Source organism: Cyrtonyx montezumae, unplaced genomic scaffold (genome assembly GCF_038088225.1).
Source record: "Cyrtonyx montezumae isolate F1298 unplaced genomic scaffold, pur_monq_1.0 scaffold_6, whole genome shotgun sequence".
In the NCBI taxonomy this organism is placed as follows: domain Eukaryota; kingdom Metazoa; phylum Chordata; class Aves; order Galliformes; family Odontophoridae; genus Cyrtonyx; species Cyrtonyx montezumae.
This window is the reverse complement of record NW_027072067.1, coordinates 1,554,911-1,580,078: the sequence shown is the minus strand read 5'-3', so window position 1 is coordinate 1,580,078 and position 25,168 is coordinate 1,554,911. Positions and strand designations below refer to the sequence as shown.

Sequence of the window (25,168 nt, the reverse complement as noted above, 5' to 3'; positions counted from 1 at the left end):
GGTCCCCAGACGGGGTCCCCTCGTGGCTGCTATCCCCAAGCGCTGTCCCCGTGGGGGTCTCCCCAGGCTGCAGTTCCGTGCCGTACAGGAGCAGGCTCTGGCCGTGCTCTCCAGCTGCCGCTGCTGTGCGCTTCCCACAGTGGTACTGCCGATGCCGCTTTGTCCCGTAGCAGCGTCCCCCACGCAGTGACCTTGCCCGCCGCTCCCCTTTCCTCCCCCCGCCATTCCCCCCCGGCTCGTGTCTGTCTCTCCAGTCCCGCTCCCCGTCCCCCCGTCACTCGTGAAGCCGCGTCGGGGCAGCGGTGCCAGGCTGTGCCCGCTGATAACTTTGCAGAGCTCAGCAGGGACGTGATTTTGGCCTCACGTGGGCTGTCACGGCTCGGGGCGGGACGGGGCTCGAAGCCAGCCCTGCCTGCAGCTGAGGATAAAAGCGCTGTGCATCCACAACGCCGGCTCGTCCCTGAGCGGGTCCGGTCCCCCCTCAGCACCATGGCGGCCAGGTGGCTTTGCTGGGCCCTCCTGCTGCTCCTGCCTGCCCCGCTCCGTGCTGCTGGACCCGGCCCGGTTCTGCTCAACCGCCCCTTTGTCACTGTGTGGAACATCCCCAGCGAGCCCTGCGCCCAGCAGTACAACATCAGCCTGGACCTGCGCGTCTTTGACGTCGTGGCCAACGCGGGGGAGGCCTTCACGGGGCAGGACATCACGCTGTTCTACAGCTCGCGCCTGGGGCTCTTCCCCTACTACACGGCACAGGGGCAGCCGGTGAACGGGGGGCTGCCGCAGAACGCCAGCCTGGCAGCCCACCTGCAGCGGGCCAGGCGGGACATCACGGCTGCGCTGCCCAGCGCCGTGTATGATGGGCTGGCCGTTGTTGACTGGGAGCAGTGGCGCCCGCTGTGGGACCGCGACTGGGGCTCCATGGACATCTACCGGCAGAAGTCGGAGCAGTTGGTGCAGCAGCAGCACCCGCTGTGGCCCTCCAGCCGTGTGGAGGAGGTGGCCCAGCAGCAGTACCAGGAAGCTGCCCGCGCTTTCATGGAGTGGACGCTGCAGTTGGGTGAGGCCATGCGGCCCGGCGGCTACTGGGGCTTCTACGGCTTCCCCGACTGCTACAACAACAACTTCAGCAACCCGCTCTACAACGGCAGCTGCCCGGCGGTGGAGCAGCAACGCAACCGGGAGCTGGGCTGGCTCTGGAATTGCAGCCGGGCGCTCTACCCCAGCATCTACGTGCCCCAGCAGCTGCAGGGCACCGACAAGGTGCTGCGCTATGTCCGGTACCGCGTGGCCGAGGCCTTCGCTGTCCAGAAGGGCGTCCTCAGCACTGCCGTCCCTGTCCTGCCTTACACCGAGATCATCTATGATAAGACCTCCGACTTTCTGTCCGAGGTGAGGCTAGTGGGGGCAGCGTGGTGGGGGCCGCTGGCTGTCCCAGGGCTCCCGCTGCCGTGCCGTGCTGGGGAAAGTCACCAACGGCTTGCACCAGTGCTTTCTGGCTGCGCTGCAGTGGGGCGGCAGCGTGTGGGGTGGCAGCGTGCCCTAGATGACCTCTTGTCTCCCCTCGGGCACAGGACGACCTGGTGAACACCATCGGGGAGAGTGCGGCTCAAGGTGCTGCGGGCATCATCATCTGGGGGAGCTCCAATGACACTTCCTCCAAGGTGAGTTGGGCAAGGGCTGAGAGATCCCATTACCACTTCAGAGCCCCCCTCCACCCCACGGGGTTACATTTTGACACCACCTGCACTTGCAGGAGAAGTGCCTGAAGCTGAGGGACTACCTGGACGTGTCCCTGGGCCGCTACATCGTCAACGTGACAGCCAGTGCCCAGCTGTGCAGCCAGAGCCTGTGCTCTGGGAACGGCCGCTGCGTGCGCAGGGAGGGCAAGCTGGCCTTCCTGCAGCTCGACCCCAGCCGCTTTGCCATCAACCCAAAAGCCACCAAGCCCCAGGCCATGGTGTGGAGCCTGACGGCCAACGGGGACGCGTCCCAGCTGGCTGAGGACTTCAGCTGCCAGTGCTACAGTGGCTGGCAGGGAGAGCAGTGTGACAGCAGAGCCCCCCCTCACAAGTGAGCAACAGCCGTCTTCCGTGCCCTGTGCTGCAGCACAAGGGTCGCACTGCCCTTCCTCCACGTGGGAAGCACAGGAGGAAAAGCCTGGGCTGCCAATAAAGCAGCCGAGCATCCTATAGGGTTGTGAGATTCTTTTAACGGGGTTCTGCCGTTCTGGTCTCTGAGTTTGGGATGGTAATGGGAGGGGGGCAACAGCCCCGTCCCTCAGTGCCACCCAGCTGCGTCACGGGGTCAGGCACGGGGTTGTGGGGCCGCGCAGCGTACCTTCTGGCGGCACGCAGCAGGCTCGATGCGATCCTTTCCACCGTCTTCGGCTTACAGCCGTGCCCTGCCCTCCCGTGTGATCCTAGGGCGGCAGCAGCAGCAGGAGCTGGGCGGTTGCCGCTGGTGGCGTCCAAGGGCTGCACACAGTGCGATAGCAGCGGCAGGGAGGGATCGCTCGGGCTCCAGGGCTGGGTCCCGGCACGGCCCAAAAGCGCACGTGCGGAGGTGCGCAGCGCTGTAGGGACGGCACCCGATGGCGGCAGCCGGGGCCGCGCATGGGCCCCGCACGCGGAGCCGCTCTACGGTGGCCGCTCGGTGCGTGTGCCTCGACGGCCGTTGGTTCCCTCGCGCCGGAGGCAGCTGGAGCCGCAGCGGGAACGCAACCTGCGGGCAGCCGGAGCGACGCGGTGTGGCCGAGGATCTCCAGCAAGAAGAGCCATGCGAGAGCCCTCCGAGGCCTCGTTTGCCTCCTGTCCATCCCCTCCCGCGGCCGAGACGGGAACGGCGATCGATGCCGCTCCGGAGCCCGCACGGCGCCCGCGGCACCAACAAGGTGCAGAGCCATCGGCCGCCCGGACTCCGGCGTGCCCGAAATGAGTCCACGCTGTCATCAGACACCACTCTCCAGCGTGTGATGAGCAGCACCGCCTGATGCAGCCCCAGCGCCGGCAGAACGGCAGTGCTGCGGACACCCGTCCTGCCAGAAGAGCATCGTGGAGAAGGGGACATGCCTTCTGCCCAGAGGAAGGTATGTCAGTGTCTGTGCAGGGGGTCCAGCTCCCACCATGTTGTCCTGGCTGGGAGGGGTGCTCCTGTCACATAAACCTGGGCAGTGGGGGAGATAAGGATGGCAGGAAATGTTCTGCATCTTCCTGGCTGAGAGCGTGCCTCGGGTGAAAGCACCAGCGGGGTTCTGATGGTCTCAGATTGCTTTACCCCGAACTCGAGGGTGAAACCAACCCACAGACTTTTTTATGTAGAGCTGTCTTTTTTTTTTTCTCCTGTCATCCTTCTGGTTTTCTGTCTGGACCTGGTGGCAGCTAACTTATCTCCTTTGCATCTTCTCCTGTAACCCCGGCTTCAGCTGATTTGATGACAAGGAAGAACTGGGCTGAAGAGGAGAGCCCCAGATGACCGTGCCTGTGAGCTGAGGCACCGAGAGACTTGTCCAGCAAGAGATAGACTAGATGAGGAGTTTAGGGAGCCAGGGAACTCTAAAATGTCTTAGCACTTAGTAGTTAGCTAGCCGTTGTAATAGAGCTCTGTAAATAAACTGTGATGTTGTTTTGCTATCCTTACATTGTGTCCAAAGCTGTGTTGCTTCTTAGTCTGATAGTTCTAGAAATCTGTGATGGAACAATAAATCTTTTCCTGTAATCTTCTTGGTTGGAGGTGGTGGTGGTTTATTTCTTTATTTACTGTGGGGTAAATAACTCCCAAGGATGGTACTTCACTAGGAAATAGTATAGGTGATGGTATATTTTAAGTAGTTCTATATAAACAGGATACAAATAATACAAAAGAGAAGATGGCTCACCTTCAGGATGTCAAGGCTCACAGAGGACTCCACGTGGGAGGGATCTCCAAGAAGAGATCCTTCCCTGGTGGTGGTCAGCCCTTAAATGGGGTTTGGGAGAGGTGGAGCCAGGCTCCACCCCTTCCACTCACACAGGTGTATCACCTTCACCTGTGCCCCCGTGGCTGACTCGGTGCTCACCTCAGGTGACCAATCAGTGGTTCAGGCTGTGATTCAGCAGTTCCCATACATTTACTCATTTATGTGGTGAAATCCAAGAGTGATTTTATAGTTCCTCTCACAAAGGAAGCAGCATCGAGTGCTCTAACATTGGGTTAAGAGTGCTTTATGAGCAGTGAGCTCTAGATCCTCAGCCTCGGAGAGCACAAGGCAGGGTAATGGCCGCATGCTGCTTGCACCGAGCATGTTCTTAATGCAGCCTCTGAGGGAAAGGTAGGGGTAGGGAGCACTGCCCTATGCAGCAAGCGTGTTCCCCACATGCCCTGGGCCCTGCACATTCTCCACCCCGAGGCCTCTCTGTGGGCACTGCACAGAGCCCCAGATGCAGTCACACCAACGTTGTGGCTGAAATCACCAGGGGCCATGAGTACCTCCACCCCGTGGATGGCCTTCAAAGAAAGCCATAATTTGAGTCCTGCAGACAGTGCTGGTGTTCAGTCTGTTTCATTGAAATGAACCAGATGAGGCTCTGATGGAGATGCAATTGTACCCTTAGTTTCCCCAGTCATGGTCCTGAGAAACGTGTACCAACTCATTGCTAAGCTCTTTGCCAGCTGGCTGCCTCTGTCAAACTGAGTCATATCTGGACTTTGGCCCTGAATGAATTGTCTAATCTAATTCTTAGAGTGACAGGCTGAAAAAAGTTGGGTGTAAATGTTGAAAAGAATATTATCTTACCGTTTTCTGTATGCAGAAGGTGGTTCAACGCTACAAATGCTTAAATATGTTCCCCCACAAATTACCAGGAATTTCATGTTTGCTATGCATTAACTACCTTTAACTTAGGAAGGAAACCAACCGTGAATTCCAAGTCCTCTTTGCACCACTTCAAGTGGGGACACTGGGGATTTTTTTAGGTCTGAAAAGTGTGCTATGTCTTGTAATGGTGCAGCACTCTGTAAAGCCATCCCAGCACCGGAGCGAGCCCACGCTGGAGCAGGGCCAAGGTGGGAGTGCCTGCAGGCAGCCAAGCGTGGCCCTGGGCGTTGGTGTGCTTCACGTCACTGCCTGCAGCCATCTCTTGGGTGGAGCACGCTCACCTGCCGCCATCCTCCTGCTGCTCGCTGTGCTCGGGTCAGCTGGGGAAATCTGCAGTGCTCAGAGCAGCGCGGCTGCAAGATGCAAGGCCCACCACGCGGACACCACCTGCTGTAGCTGCAGCTCCACCTGCTGAACCACACCAGTGCACAGCACCTGGAGAGGGGCATCTCAGAAATGCAAGAGCGGGAGAGGCACAAACGTTTCCTCTAAAGACGCTGGGCCGTGCAAGCAGCTTGAGGTGCTGCCCAGGGCAGCAGAGCTTTTGTTGGCTTTGAAGGAAGCCTACACGTGTCACTGGTGTTACAGACGTCCTTGAGGCTACAGCACTTTCCTTGTGGTTACTGCTTCAAATAAAGCTTGCAAGCACTCCTTCCTTCCCATGCAACAGTGAGCTGCTTTTGAGTATTTGGTCACAGGTATCAAAACCTGTAAAAATAATCTCCAGATCTTCAGCAGAAGAGCTCGTACCTCCTCCCGAGCACAGCTCAGCATGAGTTTTATCTGCTGCTCACTCAGAGCACCACCAACTTGAATGCAAGATCCCATCACTTCAAATGGAAGAAGCCCTTCCCCACATCTCTTTGGGTGTAGTGTTTGAGAACCACCCACCTCAAGCCTGTATCTTGCTCGAGCGCTTCCAGGAAAGCTCCAAATCACTCTTGGCACAGAAGCACAGAATGGCTCAGGGTAGGAGAGACCTAAAGATCATCCAGATCCAACCCCTGCCGTGGGCTGGCTGCCCCCACTCACTTCAGAATCCCAGCAGGGGCAGCAGGCCTCCCTCCACCAATTCAGAAATTGCATGGAAGAAAAGGCAGTCAGCCTGCAGCATGTTTGCTGGCTCCAGCAACAGTCTGGAAGCGCAGCCCGAGCAGCAGTGCCTGCTCTGGGTTACATCAACAGCAATGCCTCCGCAGCAGGACGCTCACTCACTGGGAGGCACAATGCTGCGCTATGTGCAGCACCTTTCCTGCTCTGCATGGCCAGGAACGCCTCTCCTGGTTATTTTCCACTTGGGACTTTTCAAAACACACTGCACAGCGTCCTGTGTGCGTGCTGGCAAGCCAACGGGATGGCGATCCACAGCCCAGGAACCGTCAGAGCCGTGAACTGCTTTGGTCGTGCTTTACAGAACAGCCTGCAAACGAGTTCTCCTCCCATGACGTGTTAAGGATACGGCCACACAATGCTCCCAGATGCTGCCCTCATGCTCGGATGCTACTCTGTGGGCAGACTTAAAGCAAACACAGCACATTATAGCAAATATTACAGCAAAGAAGTTCACACAAACAGGCAAGCATCTGACTGCAGGTTTTCTCAGGAGGAAAACTCTGATGCGGCATGCTGCTGCACGCCACAATTCCCAATTAAGACTCAGCAACACTGTGTGCTGCTGGGCAGTTTGGAGTTGGCTTCGTCAAAAGCAAAGCAAGCTGAATCTGAAGGGGGGGGTGAAAGCTTTCAGGCTGCATCTGCCCCTCAGTACATAGGGTATATGCATTGCTATCTGACGCGCTGCAATGCGCATCACTGGATACTTGCATGCAGCAGACAGCAGCCAAGATAGCACGGAGCCAAAGAGCTCCAGGCCCAGCTTTTCTCACCCTGACAACCAACGTGCAGAGTCAGAGGGCGTGAACGGGCCCAGCTTTGCTTGGAAGAGTGACAGCTGCCAGCATCCATTACATACAGCCACAGAGCACATGGCAGAGCTGCAGCGGAGGCAATGAGCAGGGACATATTCTCAGGGTGTGTGTGCAAAGCAGAACGAGCACCGTGCCAGAGGCACACAGCATCACTGCTGCGTTTGCTTCCACGTGCCTGAGGCGGCCAGGAAAAGGAGCAGGCTGCATTGCAGCGGGTTTTCCTTTCCTGCAGCCACTGAATCCTGGTGCTCCGTCTGCAGCAGTGTCTGAAAGGCGCTGGATAAGCACACGGGGGAGTTTAAAAGAAAACCAAAAAGGTTAATTAAAGATTAATCCCTATGCGAAACAGAGGAAAGATACATCAGGCTATTCATTTCTGCCACAGTCTGAATGTGGTATTTATCCCCCCCTTCTTCACAAACAGTGGAAAGAAGTGAAACACTGGAGCAGGCAACATGCCGAAAATGGGCTCAGTACAGTAACACTGATGTTGTCTCACATGCTGCCTGTTGCAGAGTGGCTTCAAGGAAAGATATGGTTATTTCTTAGAGGTTATGGGAACTCTCAGCTGTCTGCAGTAGAGAAGCAACACTTGACTGCAGACACACGAGGCACAGAAATAGCCAGGCAGGCACTCCAGCAATGCACAGAGCTGGGGGCAGGCGGGCAGCACTGCAGCTGCAAGAGGTGGAACTCCTCTGGATAAAGGTCAGCAAACTCAAACTCCGGGATTGGGGAACCTTAAGGACTGCAAAATGCCTTTAGTTAGAGATATAAAACAAAAGCACTGTGCCACCCAGCTTGGTTGGCTGCAGCTCAGTCCTGCATTTGCCCAATTCCCTGCAGATTTAACCCAAACAAAGGACTCGGCAGCTGAAACCTTCCATCAAATCCAAGGAACTCAACTGGGAGATGGCTAAAATTGCTAGAAAACCCTCCTTGTGTTTACCCATCATTAAACGAGTGCCATCCAGGGAGTAGGAGCCCGGGCTCATAGCAGCATAGCAGAAGGCTGACTCGTGGAAACAACAGGGCTCTGCCTGAAGGATGGCCCTCTTTGCTCAGCCTAATCCAGACACAAGCTCAGATAAAACTCCCAAGTGGAATACTTCTGAGCGCTTATCTTGATTCTTCTGTACCATGTACATGCTTCTAACATACCTGCCAAGCAGACTGCACCTCCCTGGGCCTCATCATTCTCAGCAATGCTCTGAGTGCACAGATCTGAGTGAGCCCCCAGGTTTCAAGCAACACCCTCCATTAACCCCGCTCTATCTGCTCAGCACTCTAATACATGTTGCTTCCAGGAACGCTTAATCCCTGTGCAAAGCCAGCAGCCTGCAGCACAGCAGCTCTGGGACAGGCAGGGACAGGCCCAGCCGAGGCAGCAGTGGGAGCGGAGGGCCCGGCGGGCATCATCCCACCCAGAGAAGCTGTGTGGGAGGAGAGACGTGAGCGTGCAGAAACCACCAAAGGAAACACTAAAGCTCTGCCTGATCTATGGGTGCCCAAGGCCATGAACAGGGCCCTAGGCAGTCTCCTCTGGTAGGGGCAACAAACCCACAGCTGGGGTTGGGGTTTTGAGGTCCCTTCCAGCCCAATCATGCTGTGACTCCATGACTGATTTTATGATCTTTTCTTCTGTCAGAGGAGTAGCTGGAGGACCTGGCTCACCTACTGAGCTGCTTCTTGCCATCTGGGGGGAGACGGGGGCACTTGGAGCCCGGTTACTAGTATAGGCAATTAGGAATCCCTACAGGTTGCAGTTTCACTGGCTTTTCTTGATTTTTTAAAACCAAAGAGAGAACTTGCAGGATGGCTGCTCCCAAACAGTGTCAGCCCATGGCTGCTGCACTGAGCTGGAAGGAGTCATGCACCAAAAGTGGGTGAGTTTGAGCCCTACCATCTATGCCGTGCGAGGGATGCCTGCCCCACTCCAGCTCTGGTGATATGGTGGCTGTGTGTGTGCACCACATCATCCCCCTTCACACCATGGGCTTCAAAGCCTCCTAACACAAGAAAGGCTGCGGTTACATGGAGTCAACTTGGCTGCTGAAGAAGATAAAGCCAATTAAATATTAATAGTCCATATGGAATCATGGGGAGTTAAGGAGGGTTATGTGCTGTCTAGAAGGTGAACACAGGAGAAAGCTCTCCTCATTCCACCATAAAGCTCCAAGGCACTAGTCAGCTGCTCTGTGCTCCAGGGGATGCACATGGAGCCAGACCTTGCATTAATGGTTCCCTTAAGGCAAACAAGCTCATTTCTTAGCTCTAGGTCAACACTGGAGCTTCCTCCACCTCTGCTCACCCGCAGTTCCTGGCACCAAAGGGCTTCTGTATGGCCAAATTCTTCCTGTAGCCTCAGCCCAGGGCTGGTGCAGCGGCAGGGGCATGGTCTCAGCCCTGGGTGTGCCCCTGTGCATGCACCTCAAGGAAGCGATACCGACACTGACACCACACTGACCTCAGCCGTGCAATTTCCTCATTGCAGGAAACATCATCATCCAGAGATTAGAATGTAATACTCCATGTTTAGAAAATAACCCCTTTCTTTCATGTGACAACTTCTGTCAGTGATTAATGTTTAAGAAGCTGTACTTTGTTAACAAAAGGCTCAAAGCATCAGATGATAACCAGTATGGCTATGGTGGTACCGTGGCCTGAGCCCCACTGTCTGCAGAGCACACGGGGATGCTGAGTGCCCACTGGAGAGAGTCTGGCCGTAAGGAAGGCTATGGAGAAAAGCCTGCGAAGGTAAAGCAATATCTCACGTGGCATTTAAGCACAATGTAAAGAATCCCCTCATTCAGTTCTCAGCTCTCAGGGGAAATCTCAGCACTGCCCCCAAAACTCTGCCCATCGCTCTGCAAAGCGCACGCACGGAGCAAGGAGGGATCCGAGCCGCCCTGAGCACACCGCTGCTCCGTGCCTCGAACCCGGGCCGTGCTGCCGGCGGGGCGAGGTGACAGACCCCAGTTCCCCCACGCACCTCAAACCTCAGACACACAAGCCGGCGGAATCACAAGGCGAGTCCCGAAACCCACCATCCCCGCGGCACAAGGCACCGCGCAGCCCTGGACATCCCCGCGGGGACAGCGCAGGGCCGCTGCCACCCACCGGGCCGGGCCGGGCCGGGGCTCCGCGCAGTGCTCGCGGCCGACACAAGGCGCTCTCCTCCCGCTCAGTCCTCCCTCCCTCCCGCCGCCTGCAGCCCCAGGTCTGCAAAATGGCTCCGGCACTCCCCCTGCCCACGCACTCCCGGGCTGTCTGCGGGATCTGCCGCGTGCGACGGGAGCTGCCCGTTCCCCGCACCTCGCTGCGGGGCGCGGCGGGCGGGCGGGGGCTGCCGGGCCGGGGCTGGGGCCGGTCCCGCCCCCGCTCCGCGCAGAGCCGCGGGCAGCTCCGCGGGGCCCGGGCCGAGGAGCGGCGCCGATGTGGGGCCGCCGGCGCCCGCCGGGCCGGCACTGCCGAGGTACGGAGCGGGGTGCGTCGGGGGCCGCCGCGGGGGCCGGGAGAGGCGGGAGCCGCGGCCCTTCTCTGCCCCTCCCGGAGCCCCGCGGGAGCTGAGCGCGGCCCGGGGGTCGCGGCTCGTGCCGGGTGGGGGGGGACGCGGAGCGCGCAGCGCACAGCGGCTGTTCCTGCACGGGTTATTTTGGGGAAACTGTCTGCCCGGGAGCGGTGGAGTTGCGGGACGGTGCGTTTGCGCTCTGCGGGCAGCGATGCTTTTTTGTTGGACGATCGTAAAATGAGCTCCGGTGAGGCACGCCCCGACCTGCTGCCCGTCCTTCCGAGCCCCCGATGGCAGCGCCGCAATGCCACGAGTGCGCGCAGCCCCCTCTGCTCCGCTGCGGGCTGCCAGCGCGGCCCGGCGCTGCGCTCCGTGTGGGGCCGGGAGCTGGGCGGGCTGCCCCGGGGAGGGCCCTTCCATTGGAACGAGCTGGGATTTGGGGGTGCGGTGCCGTCGTAGCACCGTTTAGATTGGCAGCAAGACTTCTGAAGGTGGGCTCGGCCTTGGTCGTGTTGGGGTACACCGCCCTTTTCCAGGAAAAGAGAATGATGAAGGTGAGGTGGCGGCTCACCTGCAGCCGTGGGTCAGGACAGGGAAGCCGAGACAAAAGCAAAACTCTTAAGAAACACTCATTTTGAATTAACCCTTCTTAAACACCAACCTAATGAACCTATGAAGATAGGGACAAGCTAATGTGAGGTGAAGCCAAGCGCAACTGGGAGCGATCCCACCTGGGGTCAGGTCGGTTGCATTCCTTGTTTTCCCAGCTCTCCTTTGAGGATAGCTGACGGACAGTGGTGAGCAGCAGCGGAGGGACGATGGGGAGCAGCAGTGGGCTCCTGGTGTGTGTGCAGTGTTTCACAGCATTCCAGCAAGTTGGCTCTATGCAGCCTTACTCAGCTGCAGGGCACTCCCATAATTATGGGTGCAATTAAAAGCAATCACATCCATTTACATAAGGTCCCAGGCGTTTTTAGCCATCATCTAATGAGACCATTTGTGTGGGGATAGCTATGGAGGATGAGGGCATGACGCAGGGGGTGTTTCAGGGAGGATTTTTGTTGAATGGCTTCGCTGAGGTCATGGAAGGAGGGGTCTGCCTGGGTTGAGAGAAATAGGACATTTTGTTAGGCAGAAGTGCTAAGTTTTGTAAACATAGCCCAGCCGTTGGGTGTTGTTGAGTCAGATGACGTGCTTTTCGCAGTTTATTTTTTGTGTCATCCATCTAATTTTAAAAAGATCAGCTTGGTTACACCAGCGTTTTTCTCACTTTGGTTGTGTTGATTCCTTGGTTGGTTCCTTCTGCTCTCCTCAGCGGGAGATGTGGTCAGTCCAGCTGCTGCTGCAGCACTATGGCTGTGTCCTAGATCACTGCCCAGCGTTACACGGTTCCCTCAGGGTCTGAACTGCACACGACGTGCTGCCCACAGCCTTGAGCTTAACTTCAGGCTTTAAATGCTGGACATGGTTATGGGGAGGGATTCTGCTTTCTTCTGATGGAAAAGACCTTCTGGGGGTGGTTTCACCACCTCAATCTGTATGATAGATTTCTTTTAATTTCACATTTCTTTTAATTAACAAACTTTTGTAGTCTATTAGCCCTGGTACCCCACATGGGGCAAGTTCTTGGGAGATCACAAGGCAAGTGTCACAGAAAGGGTCAAAACTCACAAAGTGCAGCGGAGGAAGCAGCAGCTCCCCTATGTGGGAAGTTCCTGGTGTGTGCTCTGGTTTTGCCTTTTTTGTCCCATTTTAGTCAGTAATTGCCTGCCAGCCTTTCATTGCATCCACAGCGCTTGACTTGCAGACTCTGAGCGCGTAAGAGGCAGTGGTGGGCTGATGATTGAACTAGGTGGCCTTCGTGGTCTTTTCCAACCTTGATGATTCTCTGAAAGTAATTAAACCAATCAAGAGAGTAAAAGAGGATGAAGGGCTCTGGATGCGCTGTCTGTCTTGCTGGCTCTTCAGTGGCTGTTAGGGTTAGGCTGTTTCTGTTCAGTTTCTATTGGGCACTCCACGTGGGGACGTGGAACAGTGTCACCTACCGCTCCTCACGTTCTTTGCAAGGAATGGGGTGTGTGATGGTGTGGTTTGGTTGTACAGAGGGGTGTTTCTGGATGTCAGCATCCCTACTGCTGGAGGTGTGAACCCACACACTGCGGGGAACCCCCACTGTGTGCAGCTGTGCTGGCGCTGCCTGAATGCCAGCAGTGCATCTCCAAATTGCAAGTGGCTTTCCTCCATGTGGCAGATAGTAGGGATCCTTTGCAATGCTTTGGTAAGAAGGTGGGATGCAGGACCTGGCTGCATGCATCTGGTGCCCCTGGGCTGCCTCAGTGCGTGGTTTGCTCCTCCGTGCACGTGGCTGCGCAAATGGGAAGGTTTCCTTGAGCAGCCAGAAGTGCTCACTGCTGGATTACAGCCCCAGCTCACCAGTGAGTAGCTTATACCAATGCTGTCAGTCAGTACCAGCGCCGATACTCAGCCATGGTGGCCCTGTGACACCCACCTGCTGCCTTCAGAACAGGAGCAGAGAGAGGAGCTTTGCAGGTTTTCCACTACTGGTGTGAATCTCCAGAACACTGGGGGGTTTCAGGGCCCTGTGGCCTCTTGCCAGCCTGTCTGCTTGCTGCCACTGCTGCTCTGTGTGCTGTATGCTTTCAACTTACGTTAACATTGAATTGTCTGAGTGGATATTTACATCTTCCAGTGCCTCCTCCATGTGCTCTACGTGCCAGTGTTGCTTTCCCCCTTCTGGTGTTGTTCACTGTGCTTTGCTTTCCCTACACAGATTTGTGCTTAGGCAAAGTTGCTCTTATAAAAACAAGGAGAATTAAAGGGGTTTTGCTTTTAAAAGCAAACATAGAAGGTTTCTTTGCTGATGTTAGGATGATAACTGTTATTCAGTAACTGTCTCCCCTTTGCAACAGATTCTGTTTGCAATCTTTGTGTTGTTTAGCCTGCTTGTGCTTCATCAATCAGATTATTTTGGCTGCTGTAATTTTATTATCCTTATTAAGCTTCCTCATCTCCGCATTGATTGTGTTAGGCCCAGGAAGCTGATAAGGCATCCAGCTGTACTTGCAGAACATACAAAACAAGAAATGTGCCCTGCAGGCGCTGAAGACAGGTAGGCAGGCTGTTGGGTTCTCAATCTATCTGGTACTGTTTCACCTTGGGTGCTAGGTTTTAGACTACCTGCTCTTACTGACAGCAAACTGAGATGCATTTCTTGTGGTTTTTATTTTATTGTGTGTGTGTGTGTGAATTTTGCTGTCAGTCACTTCTGAGCAGCTTTGCTCCAGCTGTGTGTGTGTGCTGGGGCAGCTCGCTTCAGAACATTTCCAGGGGCAATCAGCATCACGTACGATGCCACGACTTGTTTTTCCCTTGTGTCACTGTCAGTTTTCCATGCTGCCTGAGTTATTTCCAACAGCCTGCCTATCAGCTGCCTACAGGGTGTGCATGAAACTGGGTCTGTCTGTGGGGGTGGGAAGAGGACTGCAGGCCCAACTGCTGCCCCCCCGAGCTCATTTGCTCTTGCTTCCATTGCTATGGGCTTTCATTAACAACCTCAGCTCCTTTCTGAGCCCACTCCAGGTGCTTTCAGGTGGACCTCTATCAATATATTTATGACACCAACATTTTCAAAGAACCATGTTCTTGTACTCCCTGATCTCCCTGCACAGTCACTTCTTCTAACATCTCCTTGTTTTGGATTTTATGACACCTCTTCCACCCCCAGCCCTCGTTTCCTCCTCCTCCCACAACGTGACCTTGCCTTGCTCTTTTTTCCCGTGCCCTATTTCAGGCATTCACATGGCTTCAGCTTCTATTATGTGTTGATGACTCACAGATGCACTCTATACCTTTAACGGTTTGCTTCATCCAGCATCTGTCTTTCTGCCACTGTTTTTCTCTTTGGTTTGTTGATCAGTAATAACTCAATATTTCAAGCCCCAAAGCTCCTTATGGTGCTTCTTAAGTTCTCTTTATCTCTTGGCTCTTAATAGTCTGCCACCTGATGAGGAGCTTCATCCCAAAGCCTTTAGGATGTTCTTATTCCTTTGTTTCACTTCACACATTTAGATCCCGCACAAATCCTGCGTATTCTTCATTGTGAATGTATTTCTTCTTTTGCAGCTCGCCGTACAGTCACTCTTCCCTAACACGTGTAATAAAGCTTTTCAGCTGTTGTTTTCTTAAAAATGGCTGCCCTGGGAAATCCTACAGCTGAAGGCAGCCGATAGCGTTTGCTTTTAAAGGCAGCGTTATGTGTTTAGTTCTTAGAAGGCAGCTGCCCCTGTTTTGCAGTTCGCACGCTCTGCAGCAGATCGGGCTGTTGTAAGCAGCTAGTGCTCGTGGCACGCTCGCTGGATAAAGGACAGAAGGGTGTGTGTACATAATAGATGTAGAAATATTAGCGTGACACTAGCTGTGAGAGTAATTCCCGAGCCTTCCAGCCTCGAACAGGCTTTGAGAGGCGCGACGGGAACCACCCTGGGGAAGGCTCCAGGAGAGCGGTGTGCGGGGGCAGCGGGCGTGCTGCGGTCCCACGCGTGGAGGGACAGGAAAGCCTTCCACGGTGCCCCGCCGGCCGGCCAGCGGCTGTGCAACGCCGTACGTGCTGTTGCTGTAGTAACAGCATCGGACACGAGCAGCACGGTGTGTAGGGACGGCCGTGAGCAGCGGAGCTGCCGTCCTGGGAGCTATTTCCAGCTGCCCTCTGGGCGCCCGAGCGCAAATGGGCGATTTGTGCAAATGGGACGGATTTTAATGGTCTTTCTCTCTTGGTAGAAGCAGCTGCCCCTGCTTGCACATAGTTGGAAGTCTGTGATGTACAGTAAAACTACAAAGGGTTTCTTAAAACTGGGTTGCATGCAGTAAACATGAATAATGAATGCCATCTTCCCTTTATCTGACAACAAAACTAACATTCTTAATATACATGGAAACTCTAAAATTGCTCTGAAAAGCCGTGATTTTGAGAGTGGTTTGCATAAAGATAACAAGGAACGGAGTAACAGTGCAGAAAGGTGTATTTGTTTACTTTTTTCTTAGGCTGATGATATTCACTTTCCTGCACATGAATGTCTGTGTATTGCCTAGGATTGTCATGCGATCCCTGCACCAGTGATAAGACCTTCTTGCTGATAACACATCTACCCACAAGTTATCTTAGGTGGCCTTATAGGTCTCCCCCATCTGGAGTACTGTGTCCAGGCCCAGGGCCCCCAGCACTAGAAAAGCTCTTGGAGCAGGTCCAGAGGAAGGGCTCTGAGGTGATCGCTCCTATGAAGAAAGGTTGAGGGAACTGGGATTGTTTAGCTTGGAGAAGTGATGGTCTGGAGAGACCTCACTCTGTGACCCCTGAGTACTTGAAGGGGGCATATAAACAGGAGAGGGAATGATTTTTTACATGGGTTGATAGTGACAGGACAAGGAGGAATGGTTTTAAACTGAGACAGTGGAAATTTAAGTTGAATATTAGGTGGAAGTTTTTCACTCAGAGGGTGGTATCTATCATGGGATACCCCACCCCTGGAGGCATTCAGGGCAAGGCTGGATGTGGCCCTGGGCAGAGTGCTCTAGCGGCTGGTGACCCTGCACATGGCAGGGGGGTTGAAACGAGATGATCTTTGAGGTCCTTTTCAACCCAGGCCATTCTGTGGTTCTGTGATTCTGTGATATGGTTTGTATGCATATAAACCCTTATGTAGCAAGTGCTTGTTTCCTGATGGCTAGGCTATGGTGGCTTTTAAAACACATCAGCCTGCTGGAATCAAGCCACACATGCAGAGTGCTGCAAGGGGTACGTCATTGTTTTGTATGTATGATGAATACCCATTATGACATTTCAGATGATAAAGAACATACAATGAATGTAAATTAGCGTGGGAGTTAGTCCTCTCTTCTACCAAGAAGCATGGCTGGGGTTCCTGATGTCTGAGCCCTGCCGGACCTGTCCTGCCCTCACCACTGTTAGAAGAGGCCGGAGCTTGCTTTCTTACCCATTTTCTTTATACCACTTTATACCAATGCCTTTTGCTTAGACTGCATTTTGGGTTGTTTCCCTTATGTGTGCTGAGAAATATCACTTTGTTTCAGCTTAAGGAATCTCTCTTTGTCTGTGTATTTATAAAGCCTTGCCCTGTGGGATCTAGGATGTTGCTTAAGTTGATTCCCCAATTAGCACCAAAGGACTTCTTGTTCCCAGTAGTAGTTTGTTCTCATCCAAGGCATGACTGCATTTTTTTTCACTCTGAGTATCTTTGGTAGATTGGTCTGTAGCCAGGAGGTCCAAGAATAAAAGACTTTCATAAAAATAGCTCGTGAAGGTGTGTGTTGTTGTGGGCAGATTCTTTTTTTTTCAGTCCTGATTCCTTAAGCTTTGCTTATCTTTGATGTATCAGGTCTGCTTCAAGAGAACCAGAACTCTTTCCTCTTTAGACAGCAATACAAAATAGGATATGGAGTGAACGGTTTCAGTAATGCACTTATTTTTTCTCAAAAGAAATGGAGTAGCTGCTTGATCACAAGATCCGGTCCTCATTATTACGGTTGGTTTTGAACCAGGTGCTGCTGGAAGGATGTGTGGAGATGGCATGGGGAACCTGCTGAACTCGTAGTGTAGGATGCTTGACATTTTGGGGGACTTAGTGGGCCATTTCTCATTGCCTGTTGGTTTGATGCCTGTGATATTAAGCTGAATGGATAAATAATAATAAAATAATAAAAAGGATGGTACATTTGGTTGTGGAGAAGACGTTATCATGAGGAGATGGGAAATGCTCATTTCAGGTGTTGACGTGGGTCCTGAGAAACTGAACTGAGAGGTGTGAATCAGCGTATGTCAGCGTGTGTCATTTTGCTAATGTGCTGTTACAGCTCTCTTGCTCAGTTGCTCATAGTGCTTGCTAAGCCCTCCGTGCAGAGGGATTCATCCTGCTCTCTGTGGGAAGCTGCGTGCAAAGCTTTTTAAGCCATGGGGGATCCCTTCTGCAGGAAGTCAGTTCCCAAAGCATTGCCTTTGTTGTCATCCAGGAGCTCGGGATCAGCCCGTGAAGAAGAGAGCCACCTTCTCGGCTCCTTTCCAAGCAGGGTGAGTTAGCTCTTGCCTTACAAATGTGACAACATCCCTACACAGCTCTTTAAAGACATCTCTTCCATGGAAAGAAAAACCTGCTCGGCTTGATCTGTACTCCAGGAATACAGGAATTACCCAGGGGAGGGACAGTCTGTTCCATGCAAAGATTCTGATGTCATAAGGAGTGTCATTGAGTAGGCCAAGCACCCCATCTGCTCTGCACTGGTTTTGGCCATTGGAGTTGCAATGCAGCATGGGTATGAGCTTGGATGCTGTCATTTACCCTCACACTGCAGCTTTTCACCTCAGAATAGCACCGCAGCATACGCTTGGTCAAAAGAAAACCTGTGCTATTGCTTGTAAGACGTGTGGGAGAGTTCTCTCCCATTCCACCCCAAATCCAGTTTTGAAATGTCGGAGTGTTGTTGCTTGTGAACAGAAGGGGTGAAGCATAGTTGTGTGTTTGGTCACCATCTCTTCTAATTGGCTCGCAGTGTTGCAATGGCCTTGTATATTAGATAGCTGTTGCTGGCTGTCTTTGGGTTATTTAGCTGAATTACTCTGTGATCCTCTAATCCTCCTTCCAGCTGCATAGATTGGGCCAATGAAGGACCACTGCAAGCCTGCTAAAGGTAGATGTGACATCATTTTCTAATTAAAATAAAAATCCCATTATAACTTGAACAGGCATTATCCTGTGCGCCCCATGCGAATATTGTGGCAGCAGCACAGCGGGCTGCCAGCTAGCTGGAGGCAGCCACCGGGTCAGCCTGGAAGCGGAGCGTGGACACCAGACATGCGTGGGCCTGAAGACTCAGCCGGTGCGTGTCTGTCTTTCTGAAACGGTGTTCGTGCTGTTGATCTCTGCAGATTCTGTGTTCTTGTGCTGTTTGCCAATACGCGTTGTGCTGTGCTGTGAGGATGAGGTTGCTGAGAGCAGTTGTAAGCTGTAGCGTACACAGGCGTATCCACACTGCTTCTTAGTGGGGAAATACGGGCTCTTGTTTCTCTTCTCACCAGTGCAGTATGTAGAAAATGAAGATCCCTATTTAGAGATGGGGTAATTTACATAAATTCCTGCTTGTTCCTTCTGGCTAGAATGGTTGCAGGGGTGAACTCGGGGATGGAGTGCTTTTTTATTCAGAGTGTGCAGGTTGGATGCTGCCGTTTCCTCCAAGTGCTGACTAAATAACTGATACTGCAGGGGGAATTGCACCTCGTGGCACTGTGGAAAGAAAATGCTTTAGAGAAATGGAAGTGTCTGCTTATTGATGAAGTATCACCCGTTAGTGTTTACTATCTGCAAAGCAATGAGAATATTTAGTTCTGAGATTGAGTGTGGTCGTCTCCCCAGTAAAATATAACGTCTGTATTTTTTGTTTTATTTTTCCAGTTGGTTGAGGGAAATAAAACTCAATATTAGCAGACGGGCTTTTCTGTGACCCTCAGTGCTCACTTGGGTGCTCAGAAGCCCAGAACTGCTGCGTTTCACCCCAGCCCTCCGGGACGTTTTTCGCGGCGGTTTCTGAACGGCAGAAGCGCGTGATTTGATTTTTTTCAGAGGGACGCTGTGGCTGCGGACCATCCTTTGCAGCTGGCCGTGCTTCAGTTCCCACCCCTGAGGTTTGAAGCCGGCGGCGGGGGATGCCGCGCCGTGCGTCAGGGCGCCGGGCGGAGGTAGCGCGCCCCCTGCCGGCCGCGCGCGGAGCCGCCTGCCTGGGGGCGGGAAACGCGAGGCCGTCCCGTGGGGCGGCAGAGGGGCTGTTCCGGGAGCGGACGCTGCAGGACGGCCTTCCCAGCGCTCAGCGTTTGTGGAAGTGTTCGGGTTGTGTGGTGCTTGTGAACGCATAACGGGATGTACTTCACTGCCTTGGCGTTCACTGGGTTCCTATGTGTTGTTGGCTTACGGCGCTTCATAGAATCGTGGGATCCTTAGGGTTGGGAGGGACTTTTTCGTAGTTGAACTCCCCTGCAATGAACAGAGACACTACAGCTTGATCAAGTTGCACAGGGCCTGGTCCAGCCATTCCTTGAATGTCTCCAGGGAGGGGGTACCCACTGTAACTAGTTCCAGTGCCCCACCACCCTCACTGTAAAAGACTTTTCCCTTTATATCTAACCCAAACCTCCCCTCTTTAAGCTTGAAACCATTTCCCCTTGTCCTATCACCACGGGCTGTCTGTCCCTTCTTTCCTGTATCTCCTCTTCAGACGCTGACAGGCCACTCAGGTCTCCCTGCATCCTTCTCTTCTCCATGCTGCACAGCCACAGCTCTCAGCCTGTTCTCGTGGGGAGGTGCTCCATCGTTTGTGGCCCTGGCTTCTTGAAAGCAGAGCTAACACTGCAAACATCTTCTTTAAACACAGGGGCTGGAAATGCAAAGCTTGTGTTATGTGGCTTTTTACCTTGAAAGCCCCTGCTGCGTGCTCTGTATTTCAGGAACTTCCCAGAGTAAGCTGCTCACTGTTCTGCAGTGAGAGTGGGATCAGGATACTGTCACTGTGCTTACATCTCAGAGCACGCTGAGCCAAAACACTGCATGTGCTGATCTGCAGGGCTTGGATCAGAGCGGCAACTTCTTTGTAAATATCCTGTTTATGTAAACCTCACTCTGTGACCTCTGGCTGTCTGCGTATCCTTTAATCACTTTTCAAATAGTGTTTTAAATAAACAAACTTCTGCACTGCACACAGGCTTGCAAGCTGGTTTTCCATGACCTGTGTCTGTTGAACTTGGTGTAGCGAGGGCGCGGGCACCTGGAGGACTGGAAAATCTTCTTTTCTCATCCTATGAAGGGAGTTGGTGCTGACAGAGAAGTGGTGGAAAGGCAGGAGCCAGAGATGTTGGGTGTTGTATGGGTGCATCAGTCAGGAGTTTGAAAAGAATAACACTTGGTTAGCTGGCTCGGGACCTTCTGTGCCAAGCAGCAGCTTGTTTCCAAGACTGACTTTCCCTGTGGCATTTTCTCTCTGCAGACAGTGCTTTTGCAGGTAAGCTGTCAGCACAGCGTGGCCCTGAGAGCAGAAGCTTTGTGTAAAGCCCTTCCGCAGAGTAAAGGCTGATTTGTGATCTCAGTGTAGCAAACAAAGCAGACTCTGCAGCCACTCACCTGCAGAAACCAGCCCTGTTTCTCAGGCCTTTGTGTTAAGACAGAAGTTGATGAAAATGATTGTGCAGAAGATGATTGCTGTCGTTTGTCTGGAGTCTGAGCCGTGTTTATTTGTCTTTGTCTAGGGATTTGGTGTCATACTCTTGAAAAGCATGTCTGAATCAAAACCACAGGAGTGGCACAGCATGTATTCACTTTGCCTTTTCAGTCAAAGAGCACTGCATTGAGGTTATTAAAAAAAATAATCTTATAAGTTAGCTTAATCAACAACGGAAGCAGTTTGTCATCAATCAAGGTGAAATCACAGAAAGCCCAGGATGCTGGGCTTGGAATCCTTAGACTTGGCAGGGACAGCCACAGCTCCGTGGGGTGCTCCATCCTGACCTTGGCTGTCTGCGGGGACGGAGCACCACCACCTCCAGGCAACCTGTGCCCGTGCCTCACCACCCTCACTGTAAAGCTCTTCCTTATATCCAACCTATACTTCTCTTTAGTTTGAAACCGTTTCCCCTTGTCCTGTCACAACACACCCCGCTAAAGGGTCTGTCCCCTTCTTTCTTACTGCCTTTAGATACTGGCAGGCTGCAGCCTTCTCTTCCCCATGCTGCACAGTGCCAGCTCTCAGCCTGTCCTCGCAGAGCCTCTTTCCTCCCTCTGCTCCTTGTTTTCCGACCCTCGCAGTGTAACTCCTGTAACCCCTCAGCTGCTGAGCCAAACCAAAATCAAGAGGAAAACGCTGGCGTGAAAGCACAGCACAGGCCCCAAGGTTAGAACACTGGGGCCAGTCTTCCACCGCAGCTCACGGAGGGTACGTTTAGGTCGCATCTAAGGAAGGAGCCTTTTGCAGAGGGCGGGGAGGCCCTGGCGGTGCTGCGGGCGCAGCTCCCCGCCCCGCCCCGCCCCGCCCCGCCCCGCCCCGGGGAGGCGGCTCCAGGAGCCGGGAGGCGGCCGAGGATGGCGGCGGTGGCGTCTCCGGCTCGGGAGCTGACGCAGAACCCGCTGCAGAAGACGTGGGAGCCGTACGACAACGGGCTGCCGGCGGGGCACAGCGCGCAGCGCGGCGGTGAGCGGGGCGGGCGGCGGGAGCCCGGCACGCGGAGCTCCGAGCGGGGAGGAGGGGGGGGAGGAGGGGGGGGAGGAGGAGGTTGGGGTCGGGTTTGGTCGCTCCGCTTCGCGCGTTTATACGGAGAGAGGACGGGACCGACGCTCGTCCCCGTGCCCCCTCCCCGCGTCGCGGCGGCGCCGGGGACAAAAGGCGCTTTGTGGCCGCGGCCCTTGTCGTGCAAAGAGCCGCCGTGCCGCTCCGGGCAGCCCCGGCAGAAAGCGCGGAGCGCTTTGGGTGCCGCTGGGGGACAAAGAAAAGGGCCTCGGCACGGCCTGGGGCCGCGCTGCGCCTCGCGGGGAATGAATGGAGCGAAATAAAGCGGCTGAGAAGGGCAGCTTTATTAAACAGCCGCTGCTGATCCGGTGACGTGCTCGGAGTTGTTGGGCTTCTCTGCGCTGCAGGCCGCCTTCTTACACCTTATTTCCCAGGGTTTTGCTTGCTTTTTTTTTTTTTTGGTATGTATTTCTATGCTTTTCGATGCCCAACACGCGTTACAACCGAGGAACCTTTTAGCAAGGAACCAGATTTGGGTGTTGTCTTCCTGAATAATGCTGCTTCGCTTGGGCTTGCTGTTGCAGTGCACCTCCGTACTCCCTGAGCTGTGTGGGATCCCTAAGGGGGCTGTGAGATGGAAGGGGACAGGCTCTGTAACAGGGCCCCTTGTGACAGGACGAGGGAAAATGGTTTCAAACCAAAGAGGAGAAATATAGGTTGGATGTAAGGAAGATTTTTACAGTAAAGGTGGTGAGGTGCTTCATCCCTCCAGGCAGCCAAGGTCAGGATGGAGGGGCTCTGAGCACCTGAAGGAGCTGTGGGTGCCCCTGCTCACTGCAGGGGTGTTTTTAGGGATGACTTTTAAAGGGTCCCGTCCAGCTCAAGCGATTCTGTGATTCCATGACAACTGCAAACGGCCTCGAGACGGATAGGAGTTGCTCACAAAAGCCACCTCTTGTTCCTGCACACTGAAAAGGTGCTGCAGCTTTTCCTGTGATGTATGACACCCTGTTCTCTAATGAGCAGTGGGACCTGTGGGCCCAGCACTGAGTGGATGGACCCCCCCCCCCCCCCACCCCACCTGGTGGGTGCAGGGGCAGTGCCAGGCTGGCATCTCCAGCCCTCTGCTGCTGCAGGTCCCTTTGTTCAGTGATGTGCTGCAGGAGCTGCCAGCCCGAGTCTGAGGTGAGTTTCCTGTACTCAGCAGCAGCTTTCCAGGGGAGATGCTGAAGCTGGTTTCTCTGACTCCTTCTGAATTTCTTGGCTTAAGCAAGGTAAACTCTTAAAGTTCCTTTTTGGTTGTTTTTTTTTTAGTTCATCATTTCAGCTAATTACGTTGATCTGCACCACTTGTTAGTCTTCCTTTATCTTTTCAGGCGGTGGCTGAGCAGAATGTGGAGGACACAGCAGAGCCATGTACGAAGGGACTGACTGTGCTAAGCATTCTGTTAGTGATTTTCTGAAAGCTGTAATTGCAGTAATTTACCTGAGGAGGAAGAAACCTGGCAAGGTGTGTCTGAGTTGTAGCTGTCACAGCTTGGAAGTGCTGGTTTTTTTGTCTGAGGATCTCGAGGTCTTTGAGGAGCATGGAGTTCTGGCCGCATGTAGCATGCCCTGCAGACTGTGCTCTTACAGCTGGTGAGACCAAGCAAGCAGAGGGAAAACTGCTTTAAAGGACCAACCCAAACAATACTTGGAGGTGGTAGAGATGTTCATTCTTATTGATAGATGCACCTTAACTTTTGTGATCTTGGCATCAGCTGTTGGACTGTGACAAGCTTGATGAATGAGCTACAAGCACAGACATTAAAAAATAGATAGCAAAGTATGCTACAGCAAAAATTGCAGAGGAAGTTTATAGAGCAGATAAGCTCTGAGCTTCCTGTGGTTTAAAGATCATTCCCCTCAACGGCAGTTTGCAGCTTTTGTTTCCCCAGAGCTGGAATTTGGTTGTTCCCATGAGCTTTTTTGCTGTTCAAACAGCAGAGTGAATGTTCCTCATGTCCAAAGAGAAGAGAGGAATATCAAATTAAGACTGTCTTTCCTAATTGCTGGTACTGCTTTTATGTGGTCTCAGCTGAAGAGAGAAGACATGAATGAGGTGAGGACAGCACCTGGCAGAAGCTGAGTCAGGATGTACGATTGGGCCACTGACATCAGAGCTGTTGGAAGCAAATGTTTGCCCACAGCAAGCAAGTGGTGGCACAAGGCCAGAGGACAAGCATCCCCCATACCAAAGTGGTGCTGGGAACTGGGATTTTGAGGAAAGAGAGGAGAAGCAAATGGGAGATAATGGACTTCTTTAGGTAGAGGGGATGGAGAGCACCCAGATGGGGAACTTTACCCCACAAGATGCATATCAGAGTGACTGCTGTTATTGATCAGCAGGGAAACAAATAATTAGTAACAGATTGGGCACATGTAGGGCTAGTGTGATTTGAAAGGGCGGTTGTGTTGATCTCCAGCTAAAAATACTTGTATGTGAGCAGTGTGGAAGTTTCAGGCTGCAGGCCTTGAGCTCCACTCCACAGCAGGAATCCTTCAGTAACCTTGAGATGACTAACTGCAGCAGTTAGTACAAAAGTCCATCTTGCCATAGATGCTGACTCGCAAGTTTAGCATGAATGATGGGAAAAAGTCTTGTTTAGGTGAAAAAGGGCAGTTGATAATCCAATAGGCGGCAGCTGAACTTGAAAAAAAATCACCTCTGCCTCCGATTTCGTAAGACACATTTGGAAGGCTGATGAAATTCTCAGCAGTGTCCCATTTAAGTTTCAAAACCACCTTCTGTATCTTGGATTATTTCGCAGCGCAGTCTTAAGGAGCAGCAAGAAACAAGCATGCAGTTTCTTTTTTCCTTAGCTGTGAAGTGCTGAACATCAGAGTGGTGGGCAGCTGTAACTTTGCACTGAGGTGCAGCCTGCTGTCTTGTTCAGTAGTACATACTTCATTTAATTTTTTAACTGTGGTAATGACTTTGCTTAAATTGTGATACTTCATTTTAATAGCTGTCATTTGTGTTTTGATGTATTGTCACTTGGCCATTTTCCTTTGCTGAGTGGCGTTTTGTGTGTTGTTTTTCTCCAGGTGAGGGGATACAAGGTGTATTCCCTTGGGATCTTGCTGTTTATCTGTTATAAACATGGAAATCTGTGTGTATATTACAAACATAATGGAGTCATGTAGTATTGTTATCAAATATTGGCATACAGCTCTGTCGGTTTTGTTTTGCTGTTCTCAATATGCATGTTCACTAGCAAAAGTACTGGTGGTCTATTCCAGGGAGGGGCTCAGGGTTGTCTGCCCAAAACAGAGTTTGAATTCATAGAATCACAGAATGTCCTGGGTTTAAAAAGACCTCAAAGATAATCTTATTTCAACCCCTTCTGTGAGCAGGGTCACCAGCTGAAAGAGCAGGCTGCCCCAAGCGACATCCACCTTGCCTTGAGTGCCTCCAGGGATGGGGCATCCACAGCCTTTCTGGGCAACCTGTTCCAGTGTGTCACCACCCTCTGAGTGAAAAACTCTCCTAACATCTAACCTAAATCTCTTGTCTTTGTTTAAAACCATTCTCTCTTGTCC

The 25,168-nt window shown here is 53.1% G+C and overlaps 2 protein-coding genes across 6 annotated transcripts in view; both read left to right on the top strand.

Annotated features, from left to right (window-relative positions):
• Positions 1–473: 473 nt before the first annotated feature.
• On the top strand, positions 474–2,289 carry HYAL1 (hyaluronidase 1). Its single transcript, XM_065749863.1, has 3 exons — positions 474–1,389; positions 1,572–1,661; positions 1,754–2,289. Exons 1-3 carry the CDS (start codon positions 490–492, stop codon positions 2,072–2,074), a joined length of 1,311 nt encoding a protein of 436 aa, XP_065605935.1. The 5' UTR covers positions 474–489; the 3' UTR covers positions 2,075–2,289.
• Positions 2,290–10,201: 7,912 nt separating this feature from the next.
• Positions 10,202–25,168, top strand: part of LOC136057043 (6-phosphofructo-2-kinase/fructose-2,6-bisphosphatase 4) — a 38,322-nt gene continuing 23,355 nt past the window's right edge. For 2 of the 5 annotated variants that reach the window (XM_065749509.1, XM_065749507.1), the window contains exon 1: positions 10,202–10,255. Coding sequence is in view for 3 of the 5 variants with exons in the window: in XM_065749507.1 (XP_065605579.1) it covers positions 10,216–10,255 (40 nt within the window). In the remaining 2 variants the exon portion in view is untranslated. Of the gene's footprint in view, positions 10,256–21,421; positions 21,551–25,168 lie in introns of those variants that run through there. The other 3 variants (XM_065749506.1, XM_065749505.1, XM_065749508.1) reach the window with 2 other exon arrangements.